This window comes from Chlamydotis macqueenii, chromosome Z, assembly GCF_036417535.1.
Source record: "Chlamydotis macqueenii isolate bChlMac1 chromosome Z, bChlMac1.mat, whole genome shotgun sequence".
NCBI classification, from domain to species: Eukaryota; Metazoa; Chordata; class Aves; order Otidiformes; family Otididae; genus Chlamydotis; species Chlamydotis macqueenii.
In genome coordinates, this window is record NC_141593.1 from 69,734,980 (window position 1) to 69,758,131 (window position 23,152).

The 23,152-nt window shown below is 35.2% G+C and overlaps 1 protein-coding gene across 4 annotated transcripts in view; it reads left to right on the plus strand.

Moving 5' to 3' along the window:
• The window catches only part of IFT74 (intraflagellar transport 74), a 40,313-nt gene that overhangs the window by 15,291 nt on the left and 1,870 nt on the right, over nt 1–23,152 (plus strand). For 2 of the 4 annotated variants that reach the window (XM_086770159.1, XM_086770158.1), the window contains exons 9-19: nt 2,664–2,802; nt 3,838–3,900; nt 4,844–4,987; nt 5,635–5,675; nt 6,886–6,965; nt 10,046–10,099; nt 14,155–14,252; nt 15,223–15,349; nt 18,989–19,152; nt 19,810–19,935; nt 22,347–22,407. In XM_086770159.1, the coding sequence (XP_086626285.1) occupies nt 2,664–2,802; nt 3,838–3,900; nt 4,844–4,987; nt 5,635–5,675; nt 6,886–6,965; nt 10,046–10,099; nt 14,155–14,252; nt 15,223–15,349; nt 18,989–19,152; nt 19,810–19,935; nt 22,347–22,407 (1,097 nt within the window). The remainder of the gene's footprint in view (nt 1–2,663; nt 2,803–3,837; nt 3,901–4,843; nt 4,988–5,634; nt 5,676–6,885; nt 6,966–10,045; nt 10,100–14,154; nt 14,253–15,222; nt 15,350–18,988; nt 19,153–19,809; nt 19,936–22,346; nt 22,408–23,152) is intronic. The other 2 variants (XM_086770160.1, XM_086770161.1) reach the window with 2 other exon arrangements.

The window sequence follows — 23,152 nt, forward strand, 5'->3', positions numbered from 1 at the left end:
TTTTGATTTTTTGTGTAATATCTCAACATTCTGCAACTTTTTCAAGCCTTATCCCCAATGCAGCTTCATCAGTAGTCTTCAAATTACTTGTGGTAATGAATTGTCTTCCTGTGACAGCCATTGCTGATGTTTTTGTTGCCTATTAGAAAACCACTGAGTTTTAACCTTCTGTGAAAAGGTTTCTGCCAGAGAAGATGCGTCACAGTTAAATCAAACATTTCTAGTCTCAAGGATATACGGGCTCACCTTGAAGTATTTGGACAGGAGTCCTTATCACATAAGAAAAACAGATTTACCTCTGGTAAAGAGGCTTCTATGTAATGTGTCCACACACACTTGACATCAGTGGGGCTGGAAAAGTAGGCTTTCTTTCCTTACTCTGCCGTGCATACTTGTAGTAGTCTCAGGTATAGATGAGAAAAATCTCATAGGGCTTGGAGACACCACTGCCCTCAACAGTGACAGCTGCTTCCACGTGGTGTTTTGGACCACAGGACCAATGTAGCAGGTGATATTCTTCTCTCCCTCCCTAAATGCCCCAGTGATCTCCAGGAAAAGGCACCCTGTTTTTACTTAAAGACAAGCTCCCTGTGGTCAGTATTGACAGTCTCTTCAAATGAGTTACATCTTCGTGTGGAGATTTATTCTGGAAATCAGAAACCTTAACACTTTCTTGAATTCTGCATTGCAATTTCTCTGTTTTCGTTCTGTCATGTCTTCAGTTGGGCTTGACTTGAGAGAAACTGTCACTGCTGAGACCTTGCAGCAGCTTTCATAGGCCCGGATTGAGGGATGAGGAGCCTCCAATAAAGAGGTAACATGAAAGCTCCCTGCCAGCTCCCAGTTCCATGCCTTCCAGGGCATCTTGAATTGAACTACTTTCATAGCTTAAGAGCATGCTTCGCTTAAAAAATTACTTATTTTCAGTATAAGTGTAACGTAATTATCCATTCACAAACTGGTGTACTTAGAGTGGGGACCTCGGTCTTTGGACTGGGTCTGAACAAACTGGTTTTTTCTCTCAGGAAAGTCAGTTTGATTTGTTTCATCATCAGGCTCCAAAGCATCTTTGCAGCCTGAGTTGCTAACCTGACAGTATTTCTGCTTAAGATCCTTAGATTCCTGGAAAGCACAGATCTTTCTTGAAGCCAGTTGGAAGACCGGGTACACGTTCGGATCTCTTTTTAGAGTTTCTCAGAAGTGGTGAAAACTATGAGGAAAGGCTGAGGGAGCTGGAATTGTTTGATGTCTAGAAGAGAAGGCTAAGCGGACACCTTTTCAAAGTAAATATCTGATGGGCAAGAGTAAAGAAAATGGTACTGGTCTGTTCTCAGAGATGCACAAGGGCAGGATGAGAGACAATGGCCACAAATCAGAGAACAGGAAACTCCATTAAAATGTAAGAAAAAGCTCTTTCTACTGTCAGAGTGGCCAAACATCGAAACATTCCCGAGGCAGGTTGTGGGGGGATACTCAAAATACTCAAAACCTATCTGAACAAGTCACTGACAGCCTGCTCTAGGTGACCATGCTTTCAGAATTGGAGATGGCCTAGCTGACCTTCAGAAGTCCATTCCAACACCAGCTCTACTCTGCTTCTATGAAATTTTCATTATTCTCTTACCCTGAGATTGTCCTCATGCAGTTCCACTGTTTTGCATCATCTTTTAAGTCTGTGGGCATTCTTGGATGCCATCATTGATCTGATAGTTACACAATTTAAAATTTTAGGCATCTTGCAGCTCAGGAAGAGGTAATGAAAAATAGAAGAGAAATAAATCCTGAAGGAAGGTATCTAGCTGATTTTCTCATTCTTAGTAGCAGAAGTCACTCTGCAAACAAGCGAACAGTTTAAACAATCTTTTATTAACTGTGAAGGGAAATAAAACTCTTTGGGGTCTCAGGAGTTTTTGTTAGTTTCCTTTAGCTATGTTCTCAAATTATTTGACTCTCTAGCTTTTAGGAATTTCATATAAATTACTCGATATTACCTGAAACAGTAGTAAAAACTCTTTATGCCTTCCTTGAATCTGCTAATACATTTGCTTGTAGCTCACTATAGCTGCAGCAGTAGAGAAGTTTTTATGGTTGCTGCCCATTGATTTCCTAATGAGATTAAAGTCATTAATCAAGAATGTTAGAAATGGCTAATTCCTAAGACTCTGAAGCCAATCTCATTCTTAAGGAATCCAACAGTTCATTGCTAAAAGTCATCTTACTATCATTATCCGGCATTGTCAAGTCCTGGTGTCTATATAATATATTCTTGTTATGTGCATTCAAAAATCACATACAAGCTTCTTTATTTCAGACTGCCTGTTCTTATTCCAGGAATTCACTGATTCAGAGCAACTGAGAGGGAGTAGTATACTTTTGCCAGTGTGGAAGATTATGTGGGTAGGCAGAGTGGGAGTGTTGGAAAGTACTGTATGAGCACTGTAAGGGCAAAGAATTCTTCATCTTCTGCATTCCATGGTGTGAATGTTTATATAGCTAATCCGACTCGAAGAAGATTAGATACAAGTGGGTAACTCCTTTTTAGAGTCTGTGGACTTTTTGTGTTAAACAAACATTTCAGTGAGGCTGAAGGAGGAGGAGTTTTAAATGGGTGCTTAGAATCAGCATCAACTAGTAAAAGTTACAAAAACATTCTATTTTTACAGCACAGAAAAGTTAATTCAAGGTGTAGAAGAGGATATTGAACGTGAAAAAGTTGTAGCAGATGACATAGTAAAAGACATGTCACAGGAAAATCAAGCTAAATATTTGGAGATGAAGGCTGCAAATGAAAAACTCTCCCAGGTTGGTTTGTCTCATTGTACTTACCTGAAATGTTTCTCAGTCTAGCTCCATTGGTTCCAGGTACAATTTAGATGTTAAAGAGCTTGAGAAACATAGTAACACAATAAAAAAAGCTTCCTAGTACTGTAATTGATTGTAGAAGTGCCGGAAAAATAAATAGAGCAATTGACTAAACCAAATACTTTGTCTTTTTGTATTTCTTATTTTAAGAACAAATGAAGTGCATAATTTTGCTTTTAAATTTGAGGATTAACATGCAGATTTTTAAAGCCACTCTAATGCTTAGGTATTTCGTCATGTGTAAAAGGCAAGCAAAAGAGAAAAGCAATCCCAGCAGTATTTTTCATTCACTTCAGCAGAAAGTTTTCTTCCTGTGTGCAAAAGTGAATCTGACTGGGGTTTTTTTTGTTGTTCTTGTTGTATATCTGAATGTGGCAGAAAAATGAACTGAGCTTTGTAAAATTTTTGTGACTTCACTAATCCTAATGTTAACAAAACCAGTAAGATTTCTAGGTTTTCTGGGGTCATCTTAGCTTCAGGCATACAGTCCTAGAAAGTTTCTCTGTACAGTCTGTATGAAGAGATAGGTATCTTTTGAGGCCAGTGCTTCCCAGCTGTCTTAGGATGAGCTGAGTCACTAGTCAGAGCCTACCTACCTCTTTCTGGGCTATGAAGAAACTGTGGTGACTAGTTCGGGTTTTAAAATCTGACTTTAAACTTCTGAAGTAAAAATGATAACTTCCACCCTCAGTACTAATTTCAAGAAAAGTAGTGGGAAAAGGGCCAAATTTTTTTTTTTTTTAATAGCCCGACTGCAAATAACTACAGTAATAAGGGTTTATTGGAAAAGTTGAATACTGAAAGTAACTGGATATTGTATCTGAGTTACTTGGAGAAGCTGGGCACAGTCTTTTAAATTTTTAAGAGCAGCAATGAGATGTTTTACAGCATTTTACAAGTACTAAGTTGCAGAACAAAAAAGTAATCTCTTCAAGTAGTGATTTTTATCTTAATTTTGCATTTTTTCCTCTTTAGGAATTGATTGTTCAACAGCAGGAACTGGACGCACTAAATGTAAAGGAGGAGACTCTAAGAGCTGTATGTATGATAACAGGTGGTCTCTGTACCAGTCTTCACTGAACTCCAGTCTAAACAATAATGCAGTAGAAAAATACCTATTATCTTTTTACTTAAATTTTCGGATACTGTAGGTGTGGTGTGCTAGAATGGCAAGGAAAAGCTGTTTTCCACCAGTAATTTCTAATCAGTTGTGGGTAAAATTTGTTTTTACTAGATGTCAAGTGCAAAATTTTTATAGCTGAACTTTCCTAGCTTTAGTTACTCATTATTTCATTTTTTTTGTGTGTGTGACTTTTGATTGATTTGGAATTGCTCTCTGGAGACAAACATGAAATTATCATTCACTTCCTTCTTAAGGATTTGTGAGATCTAATTTTTCAATATGTTTTCAACTTTCAGGATGTGTGAGAATGATTTTCTTGTTCCACATTCCGTTTCAAAAGAAACTGACATTTGAAGCACGAAGTCAGACCTGCTAAGATACTTTTTATGCCACATGTATATATAAACACACAGTTCTAATACACTGTCATATTGCTAGAATGAGGAGAATTTTCTCATATTGGGTCTTTCATGGATAAAAGTGTCTGTGAGCTGAAACAGTCATGCATATATTCAGAAAGTATAATTTTCAAATACTACTAGACATTTTTCTAGTCCTTTTGAATACTATATATGGTTTGGGATGCACTAGAAATGGTGAAGTAGGAGATCTAGTAAGAAACTTGGCCTGAGGATGAACTCACAAAGCAAGAAGCAGCTGACTGGGATATCCATTCCAGAAAATGCAATATTGAGAATATGGATTATAAAATGCATTGTTTATGCTGTCTCTGTACTGTTTGCTAAACATAAGCTTCACTTTCAGTATATAGATAAGTGTTACTTAACTGAAGCACAATTTCTGCAATGCTCTCTTGCCATCTGAAAATAGCTAGTAGGTGTTTGCTTCTCCCCACAGGAAATAGCACACTCCCAGGTGAAACGGGAGGCTGTGCAGCTGTATGAAAAGCTCCATGAACTTGAGGAACGTCGAGATCAAATGATTGCTGAGGATAAGAACATGGAATCTCCACAGGAGGAAAGAGAGAGATTACTAAAGCAGGCAAGAACATAAAATTTTATAATGTAAAAGATTCTCTGAGTCGGTATTTTAAGGGATGGCAGTATATGAAAGTACTTGGTTTTGAACCTTGTCTTTATTTACTCTGTAAGCAGCACAAATAATCTGAAATTAAGAACAGTTAATGAATTGGCTGAATGAGATGTTTCAGGTTCAGCCGAAACAAAATTGGCAGTCAGCTTTTCAGCTGATTGACTTGTTCCAATTAATCACTCATGTTGGTATGGGAAAACTGATCCTATTGAGCAGTTCTATAACATAACTCCAGACAGTATCCTTGTGGCGTACTAAGCAGATGTACTAATCCAGGAACAATTTAGTTTACAAGGGTCTATGCTACGTTATGTAGCTATCCATATATGCTATATGGATTATTGGACTGAATGACACTGATAAGTGTGTCTGATTTTTAGATGTGTATTGAGAAAGCAGAAGAACATTTGGAAGACATAACATATGTCACTTCTCTTCAATAAAGAGTCATTGTCAAACAATGTGACAGCAAGTTTGTGATTTCATATGCTGAGTTTCTAGTCCTTTTGTACTCATTTAAGAAATCTTTTTTTATTTTCCTTTTTTCATTTGTAGATTTTATTTCATATGTTAAATTAATTGTACTTTTTTTATAGGTTAAGGACGATAGTCAAGAAATAGCGAGCATGGAAAGACAGTGAGTAACCCCGTTATATTGTTGCTACAAGTTACATTTAGACCCTAAAGACAGATAGTTGAGTTCCATCACATATTTCTGTGGACTTTTCGAACATCAGCACATTTTTGAGCCTGTGCCAGTGTTAACTTTCCACAGAGAATAGAATATATCCTTCTGTTTCAACTAAACAACTTTTATAGTGACATGACATTTAGATCTGCATAATAAGATACTTCCTATCCTTATGAAGAAGCCTTGAGAGTATAAATTGGTAATAATAGTGACACAAACTTCCCTACGGCTAAGGAAGACATTCATCCGTAAGAGATAGTAATCCAGGACATCTATGAAGTTGAGCGTACATTCTGCTGCGGTTACATTTTGAAGAGTTTGTTTGTTATGTGTTCTTAAAACCTAAGAGTTAGAAAATTGCTTACAGAAAGTTCCTGTTACTAAAGAGTAACAGGGCATTGCTTCTTGATTCCTGGGTACTGGACCTTTCTGAAAATTTACCAGAAACTTTGGTAGATGTTATAATAAATAGTAATGTGTTGGAGGTGAAGGGGAGATAAAACAATATGATATTTTTGTGATTTTGAGCCTTTTGATTTTTCTGTCTTTAAAGACAAATTAGGATAATTTCTGAAATCTCCTAGAAACAATTTTAAATTCTTCTAAGCAGTATTCACAACTGTAAAAATTGGTTAACTTTTAATACGTAGACAACTTTGGCTGGATAATAAGTTGCTTAACAGAATTTTTGGAAGGGAGCAGTAGCAGAGAAGTATGTTTGAGATTTTACATGAAAATGTTTTTAAGCGATTGATTATGTAATACAGTCTTTTTCTTAATGAATTTTAGTTAACACATAGGTAATTTTTAAGGAATACGGTTCCTTGTAGTTTACCAATTATGTTATACCTCTGCAAAGCTATATAGCAACCAGCAGAGGGACCAGCTGAGTAAGTTAAGAACTACTAATGACTCAACAAAAAAATGTTTTTAATAAAAAAGAGTGGCAGTACATATATTTAATATATAACAGGGACTAAAGTGATGGCTGCTTACACATACCTTTTAGAATAGCAGCAATCCTCCTGATATTCTTTTGATTTTGATAAACTTAGGTTTGCTGGTTTTATTCTTGATTTTTGTCTCACTTTTTGTCTAAAAACATAAGTAGTTTACAACACATTTTTAACCTTGGCTTTCTTTATCTATTTTTCAGGCTGACAGAAGTAAAAGAGAAAACAAACCATTTTAAAAAGGTCATTCAAAGACTTGATATCGATCTGGAGAATCATCAAGGTAATGCAACTGAAGTTGTAGCTGACTATGCAGAGCTGTATCTGTTCGTATTGTAACACTTATTGTTATGGGCATTAATTGCTTGAAATTTTTAGGCTTATGCAAATACCCGTTATTCACCATCAAAAGAAGGTTTTGTATCTAGGGGTGCAGGCTTCACTTTTCAGGTTTAAGAAATGGGGAGTAGCCACATTTGTGTTCACATTGAGTAGTAAAACAACCATATAAAATAATAGTACAGCTGTCCGGTTTTCTGTCACAATTTTATTTTTAGGACTGCTTGAGGAATATAAGTTTCTCTTACTGGCAGCATTGCAGAACCAACTCAGCTTTAGAAAAGCTTTTATTTATTTTACCTTTTACATGATCTCATATACTGTCAGTGAATGTGGAATTGAGGATATTTAATAATAATGTGTAAAACAGACAGAATTCAGTACTATTTTTTTCTGTGTTTAAACTTCTTGGGTTGATCCTTGCAAGAAGAGTTTGGGAGCTGCTTAGGAGTGGCATTAGCTTAGAAACTTACCTCCAACAAACACCTATTGTGGCGCATAAGCCTAGGTTAGGTTGGGATTTGTCCTGGCCCTGGAAGGTTCTGGAGGTAGTAACTAGTTTGAGCATGGGCCCTCAACAGCTGTGGAAGATTCTCCTTAAAGTGGAAATTCATCCCACAGAAAAACTTCTTCTAATTGTAAGGAATCTTGTTTAGATAGGGGTTATATAAATATGTGCATACATTCTGGAAAACTGTGTCACAAGTTATTTAAATTCTGTAGGAGTGATCAATTAATGTATTTGTGTTCTTTTTACTTTATACCTTTTCTTGGGTGATCAGTGTAAAATCTAGGTGTAAATTTCTTCAAGGTGAACAAATATTTCTAAAATTTACCCTGAATAAATATTTCTTGTCTTTTGCATCACAAAATATTTCATACTTCTCCAGATATTTTATTACTTTTGTGCCAATAAATTATTAAGACTGTTTTATTAGCTTTCTTGTTTCCAGATAATATCATTGCCAACTTTACTATTCTGCTTTAATTTTTCCTTTTTGCTTGGCTTGCAAATCTTATTTTTTGTATCTTTGGAGAAATGCAGAAGGTAAGAAGTGAGTTGCTTTTTGCTTTTTGTAGTTATGATGTTTACACACACAATCATTCTTGCTGGACTGTATGTCTTTCACTGTTTTAGAAAAAGACCTATGTTGAAGAAGAGAATTTAAAGCATATGTAGGAGAAAGCACATGCTCTCTGTCAACATGTTAGGAATAGTCAGTATATTCAGAATAAAGTTACGTTGTGGTATTCTATAGAGGGAGTTACACCTGTTGGTATATCGTAGGGGGAATAAGGAAGATATTCATAGGGATTAGCTTTAAAACACAGAACTCTAATCTCCCAATGACTTATTTTCTAGTGAATGGAGAGAGAATCCCAGAGGGCCATTCATACTTCTGCTCTGAATCAGCATCTTGGTCTGTCCTTGAGGTTCCTGTCCTCCCTCTCTCCCCAGGCAGCTTACTTTTGGCTCAGTATTTAAACTGTTTATTACAAGGCATTCACAAAACTGCAGTTAAAAAAAAAATTACAACTAAGGATTTCTTTAATGTTTCAGGCTAAATATTTTAGTGCTAGAATCATTTTTAAGCAGGAAAACCAAAATAAACAGACCATAAATAGAAATAACTAATTTTAGTCTTCACTTAAGAAAAGCTAAATAAGTGAAAAACTGACATACTTATTATATGTTCCATGTACTAGCAGTTATCTTTAACTGATTAGGCAAAATTAACATTAACTCATAATGGAATAGATTTAACACCTCATAAATTACATGAGAGGCTAAGATATTTATGCAATAATGCCATATTTTTAAGAAAACTTCTCTGTAAAAACATTTTAAAGGTTGTGGTCTTTATTTCATAATTTTTTTTTTTGTTTAAACACTTGGCAGATCATGTAGCACACTATTTCACAGCTCACTGTAGACTTTTTAAGACTAGAATAGATTGAGTTATTAAGTATTGGGGACTTGCCTTGCAAAGTGAAAGAGAGAGTCCAGCAAGGAACAAAGCCACAGCTGCAAGGAAGCTGAAGCAGAATCACAGTCCCTTAGGGGCCCACGGATGTTCTTATTGTTTGTGTATACTAGATAAAAAGGAAAGCATGGGAGTGTACAAGTAAAAAGACCTGGAGAAATTTGCTTGCTCAGTTATATCTATATCTACTTCATTCTTTTTCTTTATACTCCTTAAAGTTACAAGGTTATGCTGATAATTAGTCAATGACCAAGACTCAATCAATTAAAAATTGACATGTTTTAAACTTAAAATTATTCTTAGGAGCTGAATTGTGACAAGTGAAACTTGTGACAAGAATATCAGGTCTCCAACTTCACTAGTACATTTTCATTAAGAGCTATTTATAGTCAGTAGTTGGATTTAAAGATGGAGTGAATTATGTATGGTATGTTATTCGTTACTCCTAACACCTCCATAAAAACGTATATGGAAATATTATTTTAAACTTAATTGTAGAAAGCTTTCTGTGGATTTTATTTTCCTGTACAATTGCTTGTACAGTTCTCCTGTTTATTTCCCTGAGATTGTCACACTGTTGCTTACAAGCTGCATAACCTTATGAAAGGCCATTCTGATACATCAAAGCGCCATTGAAATGGCCCGTATGTTAAACTGAGCTGCAGAAAGTTTTAAGTAATCATAGTGCCCAAATACACAAAAGCATTTGTTCTGCTATTGAATTTCATCTGACTTCAGAAAAATTCTTTGAACTTCCTTTGTTCAAACCAAGTATTTATCCCACTCTTACTTATAAAAATTATAACCTGTAAAAGATTCTAAAAATTGCATTGAGGCTGATTTATTAAAATAATTATCTTTTTGGTTACTGTAAAAGTATGTGTGACATAGTCAATTGAAGTGACATTAAATGACATGGGATGAGTCCTGTAGTTTCTAGGCACGTAGAATTTTTATTTTTAAAACTTACTTTTTGCCTACCTAAAGGAGTCCAGGACTGAGACAATATAAAGTTAAATCGATGTTACATCTCTTGCAGGAGAGGAAAATTGGAAATACAAGGAGCTGAAGAAGAGAGAAGAAAGCATGGACAGTAAGTTATCTAATATATTTTAATTAGGCCGAACTCTACTAAAATACAGCTTTATTGTATTGTTAACACTCAGTTAATTTAGAGCTGAATAGAACTGATGTCTTGATCTTTGCATGAAGTTTCTGAGATCTACCTCAGGACAGAATAATTGATATCTTGGGATTTATAGGACAGTTACAAATGTTTGGAACATCTTTTAAGGCTTTTCATCAAGTATTAAAGATATTAGGAACACAGCTTTATTTTATGAAGTCAAGGCTGAAATTAATCTTAAAATTAATTTAAATGAAAGGTACATAGAACCAGCTGATCAGGCCTCATTAAAAGCAGAACTTCAAAATGGACAAGCATAGACATTGCATAATTCTTTAAAATTAAGGCTTCTTATATCTGTTTATTCAAGATGAACTAAAGCTTTCTATATCAAAAGGTTCTAATGTTGTAGAGACCTCAGCAGCAACTAACAGAATGAAAACAGAACTGTTTTTAAAATACACCCTGTTGCTAGTATACTGTAGTAAGCAGCTTGCAAAAAAAGTTGGTCTGTTACTCAGCAAAAGGGGAAAATGATCAATAAATAATGCCATGAAGGCCAAAGTATATAAAATATTTTTGTAACAGTGTTCTCCAAAAATGTTAAATATAATTTATGGCTAGCATGATACTGAAAGAAGGGTCTCAGGATAATAAGGAAAGATGGATAAGAGCATACTTACAGAGTTTCTGCGTTTTCAAATTACCTAATTTCCTGAGAAGCAGAAGGGGAAAAGCTCACTTGATCTTGATTTTTGGGACAAATATAGACTGCAGAACGGGGGCCCTGTGATCCTTCTGACTTTTTGGGGTTTGATTCTGCTTCCACCCTTCTTCAGGAGACGTTGATGCAGTTCCAGAGCTGTTTGACATTAACTGAGAGGTCTGGGGGAACATGCAAGAATGTTAAAGATGGGAAAAGAGCAAATATGGGCCCTGTCTTAAAGAAGAGGAGATAGGGAAGTATAGACCAGTCAGCATAGTATCAATTTCCAGAAAGACTGTGGAAAAAATAAGCAGCAAATAATTTCTAAACATTACAGAAACAGGAGTATAGATAACACTATTATTGATTTTTCAAGAACAAACAACTAATTTCCTTCTTTGAGAGAAAAAAAAATGCAGAATAAAGGAGGAGCAGCAGATGATGTGTACTTCAGTACCTCTTCTGCTGCTGTTTGTGGTGTTCTTAGAAGCAAACAAGTGCAATATTTTCCATTATTTCCAAATGCACATTATACTGTGCATTTGATTGTAAAATTATTAATCAGCCAAGATGGTAGGATGTATTAAGCAGAGTTTTGCAGTGTGTTGGGATGTTCAGGTTAGTTGATGTTTTTATTAATCATCTGGATGACAGCAGAGAGAGCAAATATGTTGTTTTACAGAAAATGCTACGTCGGAAAAGCTGAAATAATGTTGGAAGGTTAGAATTAAAATACTTATGGCAGATTAGAAATGAAGTACAAAATTTCAAAAAGGATTAAGTGTAAGTTTATACATGTAGGCAGAGTCATTAACGGCAAAAATAGAGAATCAGAAGCAGTTCATTAGGCACAGCTCTGTGATATGGCTCAGAATTACAGCGAAAGACAAAGTGAACATGGCTTAGCTGTATCGTACTAACATGGAAGAGAAAATACCACAGCAGTAGGTATACACAGGCATGTCATTTGTCAGATAGGTACAATTCTTAGGTCTTAATTACACTGTTTCAGGCTCAGTTTTATAAAATTATGTATTTGTGGAGGTACAGTGCTTTGGCTTTGTTTCATATTTATGAATATGTCAGAATGCTTTTCTTTCATGAAGGTTCTTTTATTTCACTCCTCTGCCTTCCCTGCACATGTGCTTTGCAAAATTCAATGTCCTCATTGCCTACAGCTTCCTTGGAAGGAAATAAATATATCAGAATATTGTAGTCAATTTATTTCAGACATCTTACAAAGATGCATCAAAGTCCATGGCATCGTCCGTTACATTGAACAGAAGTGGCTTAGACCCCCACAAGAGTCACGTGTTAATGAAGCCTTTGCTCTCCACTGGAGCACTGAACAGTTAAATGTGATTGAAAGTTTTGTGTTGGGTTATCCGAGTGATTCCCTTTGTAAAAATTACCCCCTTATTTTTTTAAACATAAAAGGAAAGAACAACTTACATTTTTTTAACCGAAAACATTAAGCAAGAATTTCAATACTATTACTTACCTTACTGCCCTTTCCCATAGCTCTCTTCTGCTCAGATGTTTTCTTAGTGTAGAAAATTCCTGTCTGTATTTCAGAGCAACAGATGGTATGAAATACCCAATAAGTGCCCTTTGAGGAAAGAGCTCTTTTTGGAGCTGTCATTGTTGCTCCTCTTATCAAAGTATAATTGTGCTCTCTTTAAGATAAAACAGACAAGTTAATTCTGAAGGAAGAGAACATCACAGAGAGCAAATAAAACTTCCCTTTCTAGGAACAGCTTCGTTTGCGCTCCAGGCAGTGAAGAAAAACAGACCTGGCGATGGTCTTATTCAGCAATTGGGATTTGACGAGCTTTTTTCAATTGTAAGCTGTTTAAGCTTTGGTTTTAACTATGTTTCTGGTTGCTAGTTCACAGTAGTGTTGGCAAAAGGTAAACCTTCTTACGTTCTTGCTTAGTACTGTTCTCTGCAGTTACTAGTCAGTGTCAGGTGGACCGAAACTATTTCACCTTTTTGAGCCAACTGAATCTGCATCAGAAGTAGTCATTATTTTTAGCAATCGGCTGTGCACGTTACAAATGTGTTTCTAATGCTGTTCATTTAGCTCTAAGAATTCCAAGTAGTTTTCATCCTGAAATCTCTGCCTCAGAGAAGGTCTTTGTAGTACCTTAGTACTGACCCCTGACTCCAGTCATTCACATTTTCCACTCTAAAAGTTTTAGCAGCTGTACTCAATGAGGTGTCTGTTAACTCTTTCATGGACAGCATTGCAGATGATGCCAGATATTATGATAGTTTTCTTATCCATAAATGTTTTATTAGTAAAGAATTTTAAAATGGTATTTTTAAAAAATCCTAGATCCTCTGCGATCCACAATTCTCTGGTCAGTCCTCATCCCTTCAGGATTTGTCAGTGTTTCCATTAAGTAGTTCTTCTTATATTCTTTCTCTCTTCCCAAATAATCCGTCTTGAATTTACTGTTACCTAATTCTTCTTGCTCAAACAAGCACTTCTCCTCTTTTTCATCCAGCTAGAAAGTTTGCAAACTCTTACTTTTCCTCACTACTCCGGTGTATTTAAAGCCATGTTTCAGGAGAAGAACCCAGCAGGAAAGGGATGATCATAATTTACAGACCTAGGTGGCATCTTGATCGACCTCTGACTTTCATGTGATGTCTCCAGCACCTTTATTTCGGTGTGTCTATCATGAGAAATACAATGTAGTATGCCTAGGACACAAATACAGAGTACATGCCACCATTACAACTGTCTTGACAGATTTAGCTGGACACTTCTAGAATGGACGTAAATTAGCTGTAGCAAAGGGGTGTCATACTGAAAGAAAGAGATATTACCGGGTGAATATCGGTCTCAGGTCTTTAGCAGTGTTTGGCTTTTAATCCAGGCCATTAGAGTTCATGAAGTCGCCTATTTTCTTTATTTAGTAGCCCATTTGGAAGCTTTCAGAAAAATGAAGACCAGCAGCTGCTGGGACAAGCATTCAGAAGGGTATCAGAAATGATGCTGATGAAACTCCTTTCTCGTTGGGTGCTAACCCTTACCTAAACAGTGTCCAAGGAGGTGGTGACCTCGTGTTGTTAGTCAGTCAAATGCATGTCTCTAGAAAAATTGTGCTCTTTTTCATTCCAACCCATAAGTTAACAAGTTTCAAGGACTCTTACCACACACTTCTAAAATAAACTATTAATCTTAAAGTAACCTGTCTGAAATTGTACAGTTTATCAATTTAATACAAAGTTTTGACTGGAAACGACAAGGACTTGTGCTGTACTCATGCAAACGGCAGTCTCCTTTATCGTCTTTGTTGATCTCTAGGTTTTCTTGAGACATTTGAAGAGGTGAAGAATCAGGAACTGGAACGAAAGGCCCAAGTAGAAGCAAACATTGTTGCACTCCTGGAGCGCTCAAGCAGGGTAAGGACATTTCCCTCCTGTGGCAAGCTAGGTGTTTAGAAGCACAGAACAGGTCCTGTTAGAGATAAGGAAGAAAAGTGGGGTTTATACATTGTCCAGTCAGTATCTGCATAGTAATCTCTCAAGAGGATTAAACATTAAACCATGTACTGCTGTAGTTAAAAAAAAAAAAAATCAGTTTAGTTTCTTTTCATTTCTGGGAAAGGAGTTTTGAACATTAGATAATCTTGTGACCAGAATAAAAGAAATGTTTGCACAATTGCTGTAACTCATCATCATTGTGATAGTGAACATTATTCCATGCATGATAAACATTTCAGAGTATTGCAAATAAAACTACTGCAATATTTTGTTTACCTAAAATCTGCAAATCTTGATTCATGGTTATTCTGTCACTACTATTAAGTAACGGACAATATTCCAGTCATCTCTCTGATCTACTAAAATTATGTTGGGAATAACCTGATGGGTCATATTTAATGTAAACCCTTTAGAAATTGTTCCCATTTGTAGCCTGACATATTTTTGCACTTTGAAAACGTTTTTTCTTTTAACATTTTTGGTTCGTATGGATTTTTTTGTTTTATAGAAGTCTTTCAGCTGAATAATACTTTGGTTATGTCATCCCTTCAGTTGTCTTCTAACTCTTTCGGTGTGGGATATCATAAGGTATATTTCAGGCAATGACACTTACTTTGAAAGAAATCAATATGGCAATACAGTTTACACTTACTCCATTTTTGTTTCATCTTCAGTCTCCTGTCAGTACATGTTTTATCAAAACTTGACAGAATGAAAATCATTCGCATTTCAATCAATTCTGATTATTTTCAGTATTTTCAGTCTTTATAGTAGAAAAGGTAAATAATAGAGAATGTACCAGGACAGGAGATTTTTTCACTTGTCCAGTTATGATTTGTTGTTTCAAAGATATAATGTGTTCTCATTATTCCTATTGGTAAACACACAGAATGTGAATCGTATGAAACAAATTTCATCTGTTACCAGTCAAGAGCTGAAGATTATGCAGGAAGACCTCACTTTCAAATCAAATGAAATGCAGAAATCACAGAGCACTGCTAAGAATCTGGTTACAGGTGAGATGAGCAATAAATTTTCAAATTCATTCCTTAAAAAAATTAAAATTGAGTTGTTACACTAATAACAAGTACAAGAGCAGTGATCTCCAAATATTAAAGTAAAGGGGCAAGTTGACAAATTGAAACTCTTGTGGGTAACATTTATATTCCTCAGGAGTACTTTACTTACTATTATAAATAAATGATCAGCTTACCTCCACAGATACACATTAAACAGATGTATTTTAATACAGGGGTACAAAGTTCTTTGAGCTAGAAGTTTGACTTTACTAATATTTACCTCAAAATAAACATTTTTCACAATCTTAAAGTACTGTTTAATAAATTGAAGTAGAGACTTCCATAGTTATGTAACCATGTATTGTTTGTATTATTTTTAAATGTAGTTCTCAGTATCACTTACTATTTGTGCTTCTGTAAAGGAGTACGTAACATGGGAGAATAATTGGCAACAACAGTGAATAGCTCTCAAATTCTCAGGCTTTGATTCTGCAAAGTGAATATTCATTTTGACTTCATTTTGGAAATACTCAAATACTTAAAACTATGTGTAAGAATCTGCAGTATCTTGCCTATAATTTCAAAAAGCAGACAGTATTTTTCTTTCATTTCCGTAACAAGTATCTATTTAGTTTTTTATTTGTACTGTTTATAGTGGAATTGTTCTCATAATTCTAAGCCTTTGCCAATATCATTATTGGTTCAGCAAGCCTTTCCTTGTTTGTTTGGCTGAAAGGAAAGGGCAGGAATTAAGAACCATAAATCATTTTGTTAGAAGGCTATTACATGCTGTACTTGATAGTAATTTTCAAAATAGGAGCCTGTGTTGTAACTTCAAAATAGTTATGTGCAAATAAGAAGTTGTTATGCACAAAATGTTACAGAAATTGATTGTTCTGATGTGTGTTTGAAAATTTAGTGTTCGCTTGTCTGCAAATGCTCATTTTGTAGTTCTAGCGTAGTTTAAAAAGCTGGGCCGTACACTTCAAATGTAACTTTTTGTTCTTTCATGTAAGCATCAATTCTTACTACTTTACAATATGAGGATGTTCCAGAAGCACACAGTGCTGTAGAGACCTTATTGAAAGACATGTTTCTTTCTTCACAAGGGGAGAGAAGGAAGTTACAGTACATAATTTTCAGCAGATCATTTAAATGATTCATAAATAAATTTCTGAAAGCAAGGAGTCACAGATACTGTAACAAACAACTTCAGATTCTTTAAAAATACAGTAAATGTTCTGTTTGCGCAGTTAAAGTTCTCCATAACCTTTGAATTATAGCACAGTCATCTTCAAGATTCTTTTGTTGCAATTAAAATCTGGATTTCCATTTTTTCTTGCTGTAACAAAGATATAAAATGTCCACCAGCAGAACTCAAAAAAAAAAAAAAAAAGAAAAAAAAAAGGAAACTATGAAGAGTAAACAAAAGTGCTGATGGCATAGTTTCCCAAAAACATTTCCCTGGGTCACTGTAGTTTGGTCTGAGAGTTTACTACTGTGTACACACTGCCTGCTAGACGCTGCAACTTCATGGTGTATCAGAAGGAACTGGGCTGCATCCTCTTCCTGTCTCTTCCCCTAGAGAAGTTTTGAGGTTTTCTAGTTTTGAGGTTTTTTTATTGAGGTTATTGCTGGATAAGAATAAAATTCACCCCTTCCAGTTTCTTCCCTTTTCTCCAGAAAATGTGAGTGGGTAGGAATAGCACATTGCTATATTGCTATAAATAACAAGATACAGATATTAGAACAACTATATTAAAAGCAAAACTGCTGTGAATGGGCCTAAGTAAATCCTTAAGAAAATCTAAAGTTCTTTTCTAGTATTTCTTCCCAATTTGAATTATTTTTATTTTGCAATTCCATTTTTTGCTGATTTTATCGTTAAAGCCCTAATTTACTGAGGTCCTTAAGCATTTATCTGTCTTTAAACCACAGAGCCATACGAACAAGAGAAGTAGAGCTGTGATCTGTTCAGTGATGTTTTAGGATCTGACATTAACCAATACCAAGTACTTCAAAGTGAAATTGTGGGCAGTTATGAAATTTCTAAACACAGGGAAAGTGTTTTCTTAAGCCCTTTAGGGTGGAAGGCAGCATAAACATTGAATCACAGACATGCAATGCAGTTATAAACCTTTTATTTTTAAACCCTTCTTTTTACCAGTATGGAAATTTTGCATATTTATATAAATGCACTTTGCACATACAGGACCCTTTCAGTCTTACCTTGTGGAAGTGTATTCCTCAGGATAATTGCATACTGTGCACAAAAATCTTGGCTTGTCTTTTTTTTTTTTTTTGTTTTGAAGTTCCTAACAAAATCACCAAAGCACTCTGGAATAAGCCAGAAGTGTTGATTAGAGACAATATTTCTCTCTAAAAATTGAGTATATGGCATGAATACACAAGATTCTTGCTTTGACAAGATTTCAATCAGTTGAGATTTTCCCAAATAGTTCCGCTAAGGAAACCATACCCACCGTTTTTTGAAAGGTGAACTCTGTCCCTGTCACTCCCTTCTGCCATACTGCCTTGGTTAAGCTGGGGGGGAAATTGCCTACCCTTTTTCCAGGTGGTGAGCACAAATCTGAGTACGTGAGCAAAATATATGGTCTATGCTGACAGAACTGTCTTTGTGCTATCTCATCTCTCCCAACAGCCCACTTTGCTTGATATTTTAGAACGTAGAAAAAAACCCTGCATTATTTGTATCATTCTTCTGAGTTAGATAGAACTCTGAAACTCAAGATTACATAGCCATGTGTTTAAATATTCCAAAACATGAAGAAAATGCAATGACAAGGCTGCAGCTCAGAAACCCATCCAAAACAAGTCTAGCCACATCTAGTCCTTCCACACTCAGAGTGAGTAACTTATCCCCACACTGGATCAAAGTGTACTTTTTTGTGTGTGCATCTTTACTGTATGCTCTCTTAAGTGTCTGAACAGTTTCAGTCTATACATCTCTCTTCATATAAGAATCCATCCATACTTCTAACTCCTTTAATTAGCGGTATCTCTCTTGTTTCTTTTTAATGGATTGTCAGAAGTAAATGGTCTATATTGTAGCATGTGCTCATTTTGTAAGCTATAACAGTTCTTATTCTGTGGAGATACGGAACTGTTTTCCTGTACAGAGCAAATGTTTAAAGCAAATTTGGCTGTTTACTCTCATAAAACTAAGTCTTATCATATACAAGCAACATAGATAAAAACAACATGATGCTAAAAACTAACAAAAATGGTTTTTTAAATTGTCTGCATTATTGCAGTCAACTTTTTGTAAGGTGTCACCGCTGCTTTAAAACTTGAAGTTGACTGATGCTATAAATAACAATAACAATAGAAATACCACACTGTGGTATAGAAAATCTCCATGTTTTCATTACTCATCACTTAACTAGTATAATACAGTAATTGTAATATAGGAATAGGAATCTGACTTACAGGATGATTATGAAGATCAATTTTTTTTTTCTTTCATTCACATTAACATTCCCATGAATATGAAATCAGAAAGATGCACAGGAGCTGTTTGTATTGCTTAAGTATAGCATAAACCTTTATACAGGGGACAATGTGTTATGAAATACAAAGTACTGGTAATTTGACGTGGTGTATCTGGTGATCTAGAGAGTCAAAAACTGCAGATGGACCTACAGAAGATGGAACTCTTAGAGGGCAAGATGGTTGATGAACTGGCTTCTCTTAAAGACAAAATTGAAGAAACTAAGATGGAGTTGGAGGTCTATAATAATTTGCCAGCTCTTAAAGCATCAGGAGAAGAGAAGAAAAAGGTAACAGAAGGAACGAAATCTTGGATTGTACAGAATTTGTGTGGTTTTGAGCATGTAGTGGAAGGGAATCCAGGTCTATGACTGGGAATCCTGACTGATAACTGAAAACTGGGCTTGCACGCCCGTGCAAATGAATCCAAATGCTTCTCTGCTTATATATGTGACTTATTAACTGGGTACATGTAGCAGGCTATCAGCTGGATACCTTTTGATAACTTCCTTCTACAAAATTTCACATTTATTTTAGTGTTCATTGGAACTTTTCTACTACCCATAAGTTTGAATTTAGCAATCTAACCACAGAATTCAAACAAAAAATAAATATCTATCCTACATGTATTTGCTCTGAGACAAACTCTGTCTGGAGCACTTCCCGTTTCACCTGTGATAAATTTCCTACAAATTCTTAACATCAGCATTACCACTTGTGCTGATATATCATTGTCTAGCCTACAACTTGGCCCTAACTGTTGAATATTATCTTTAGGATAGAGCATGCATTGCTAGAGAAAAGCCTTATGAGTTTTTTATGCATGTGATCTTATTCTGAAGGGAAGAAAAAGTAGCATCTTGAAAGCTGAATTAAAATAATTTATCTGCAGCCCAGAGCATATTAACTCATCTGTTAATCAGTTTGTGTTGTTTTCTTCGGACTAGAAACTCCAGGATGACAAGGAGAAATTAACAAAACGTAACCATGCATTCAAGAAAATAATGGAGCACTTGAATACAGAGTATGAGACACTAAAGAGAGAGCTGCAAGAGAACGAAACACATTCTCAGGTATAGCCTAAGCTGCGTATCTCTTCAGTTGTTCCTATCACAGTTTCAGTTTTCTCATACAAGTGAAATCTTGTGTGAACGGAACCAGTTTATTCCTTCTCAGGGAGTTTTCAAAGTTATGTGTTCTAAATGCTTAGCCATATTTTCTGTTTTCAAACGAAGTTAGTATCATGCCAGTAAATTTCTTTTAAGCTTTGGATTTCTGAGTTACTAGGCAGAGGTCTTTCTGAGCTCAAAAATTGTGCAAATTCTGTGTTTAAGTGTTTGTACTAGTCTTGTTCAGAACTTTCCCCCTTTTGCTTTTCCTTTCCTTGAGGAATTTTGAGGACCAACTTACTAAAAAACTACAGGAAAAATCATCAATACTAATTAGATAAGATCTCTCTTGCTTTTAAGATTATGGTGGTAAGTTTTTTTTTGCAACCTGTACTATCAATTCCATTTCCGTTTTTCAAGTCCTTCTGCTTCTTGCAGATTACTGAAGTTTTACAATTTGTTCAGAGTTCTTTAAACCCAAGGAGCTTTGGTATATGAGTATATTTACCTTTACATTTCAAAAGTGAATCAGGAAAGAAGATGTTTATAAACTCTTGAGTAGCTTTGATTCTTCCATTATAAACACAATAAATTCCTGTCATTTTTGCAACAGGATTTTACTGGCATGGAAGTTTGAGTGCACAGAAGGAAAATTGATAACCTCAAAATAAGCTGAAAAATAGATTGTCTCTGCATTTCACTGATTTTTACGGATTCAGGTTGTTGAGGTCTTTGTCTTTTAGAACTGTAACTTTTTTCTAATTCAATTAAAAGCTGAATGTGATATTTGTACATGTTTAAGTTAAGTTTATTCGGAGTGATCTTTATGATAGAGTGAATGAGAGGGCATAGATCTAAATGAGGAGATACACGTATGCATTTATAGCATATGATCATTGTGGGCTAACTCTAGATATAAATCACCAAGCTGCATGCCGAAGTCTGCAAGACTTCAGATACTGTGTATTTTTTATGCCAAGAACAGATTCTTAGTGCTAGATATTATGTAAATCACAAATTGATACCCGGACAGGGTTAAGATACTTGCATAATGATGTTACAAAGTAGTTGTACAGCATTTCTTCAGCTCATTAATCTGTGGCAATTCTGTTTCAATGTGTGCAAAAAGGATTTATTTCTTTGCTTTTTATGTGTAAATGTTGTGAGGGTGAATAAAGGTATATCTTAAAATAGCTGATTAGTTGACGTGCATCAAGCATTTGAAGTACAAATACCATTTACCTATCTTGAGGATTTGGGTGATTTTGCAAGCAATCAGATGTATGAATTGTGGCATTCAAGGATTTACCATTAAAATGCGCTGACTATTTCCTTTGGTTTATATCATAGAGTATTTTAAACCTAGGCTTCTTTACCGACTGTATTGCATGTAGCAACATCTACAAAGGGGGCAATAAAAATTATAATTGGTCAGAAATATTGTATCTTGGAAGTAAATGACTGCCATGTTTACTGTGAACCAGTACACTAGATAACTGATTCTTCACTGTAAGATTTATTTTGAGTAATATAGCAACTATTTTTATGGCTTCTACCTCAAAAATAAGCTTTTAAGTAAAATGTTGCAATGTTTTTCTAGTTTATTACCTTTGTCGCCACTGAACATTCAGTCTCAGAATGATTTTCAGTTTTTGCGTTTAAAAATAACATCTGCATATCTTGAAATGCAGAGCCTTGAACAGTAGCATCAGAAAAACAAATATTATAAAATTGTATTGTAAGGAAGCAGCCATCGATATAATGTCCACATTAGTTTCCTGTTGATGCTGAAAGTATTGAAGAAGTGCCAGCACTTAACCCACACTCCTACAATCTTCTCGCTGCAGCTCTGTTCTTATCACAGCTTCTGGCATCAGACAGGAAACTTAACTATGGAAGTAAGGAAGTTTCTTCTGTATAGCTCAAAGTCCAAGACAGTGTCAGGAAATATTGTATCTTTGGTGATTTTAGATCTTAGTGATTTTAAGAAGAGATCATTTAAATGATATGAAGTATAATGAGAATTAGCATCTCCCAGCAGCATTCATCTTTTTATTTCTGTCTTACTTATTCTTTTCCCTATGTGACGGGTCTTGAATTCTGAACTGTTTTTTTCCATCCACGACTGCAGTTGTATGCAGTGCTTTTATGTAAATAGATGTATGAAGTGCTAAATTATATACAGGTTAATCACTGGCAGCTTTAAAAATCATTTTGCTATTGTTTCTAATTTCTGTGGGGTTTTGGTGACATTACTTTGATCTTATCAGGCGATAGAGTACAAGGTATTGATACAACATTTCTGGTAGATTCTTTGTATAAAGTACATGTGTAATAATTATCATTTTCATTTTTGACTCCTTTTGTGTTTTCAGCTTACAAATTTGGAGAGGAAATGGCAGCACCATGAGCAAAATAACTTTATGATGAAGGAATGTATCCTTTTCTGTAAGAAATAAGGTAAAATTCACACACTGTATTAATTGAGGAAGAAGTCTGTTTCCTCCAGCAGAATAAGACAGGACGGAATGGAGTACAGGAGACAGGGGAGGAGGGGAAAGGCGATGCTTTGCAAAAGTCTGGTTAGCTGATAGGTATTATATGTAGCAAAATTTGCATGTGTTGTCTGATATGATTTTACGGGGTCCTAAAGTGTAAGATTTGTCTTGCAGTCTGGAGTTTTTCCCATTGGGTTGATTTTACCAATAGGTTTCATATGAAGGGCAGCCTCTTATCTGTCCATTCTTACCTGAAATGATCCAGCAAGTGTAGCAATGTTTAAAAATCTGTATAGCATGGTGACTTTGGAGGGTATTTTGCAGTTTTAAAACTTCATAAATGAAGAAGTAAACAACAAATTGTATGTATTTAATGTATTTCTTATCAAATAAAAGAGAAATTGCTTATTATTGGGGGGAAAAACGTAAATGTGTTAAGATATGACACGGAGATGCTTCAGCTGCAAAATGGGCTAGAACGGAAGAATTTCATTGTAGTTCTGTCATTATGTGATGCTAATTAAAGAATTACATTCCACTAATCATATAAGACCTTGCAAAACATCAGCAAAATCTTACTTGCTGCAGGTGACTTTCATAAGGTAGTTTCTGAAATTAGCAAAAGCACTGAAAGTTTTTTAATTAGAATTGATGATTCTTATTTTCTACTATTACTATATTTC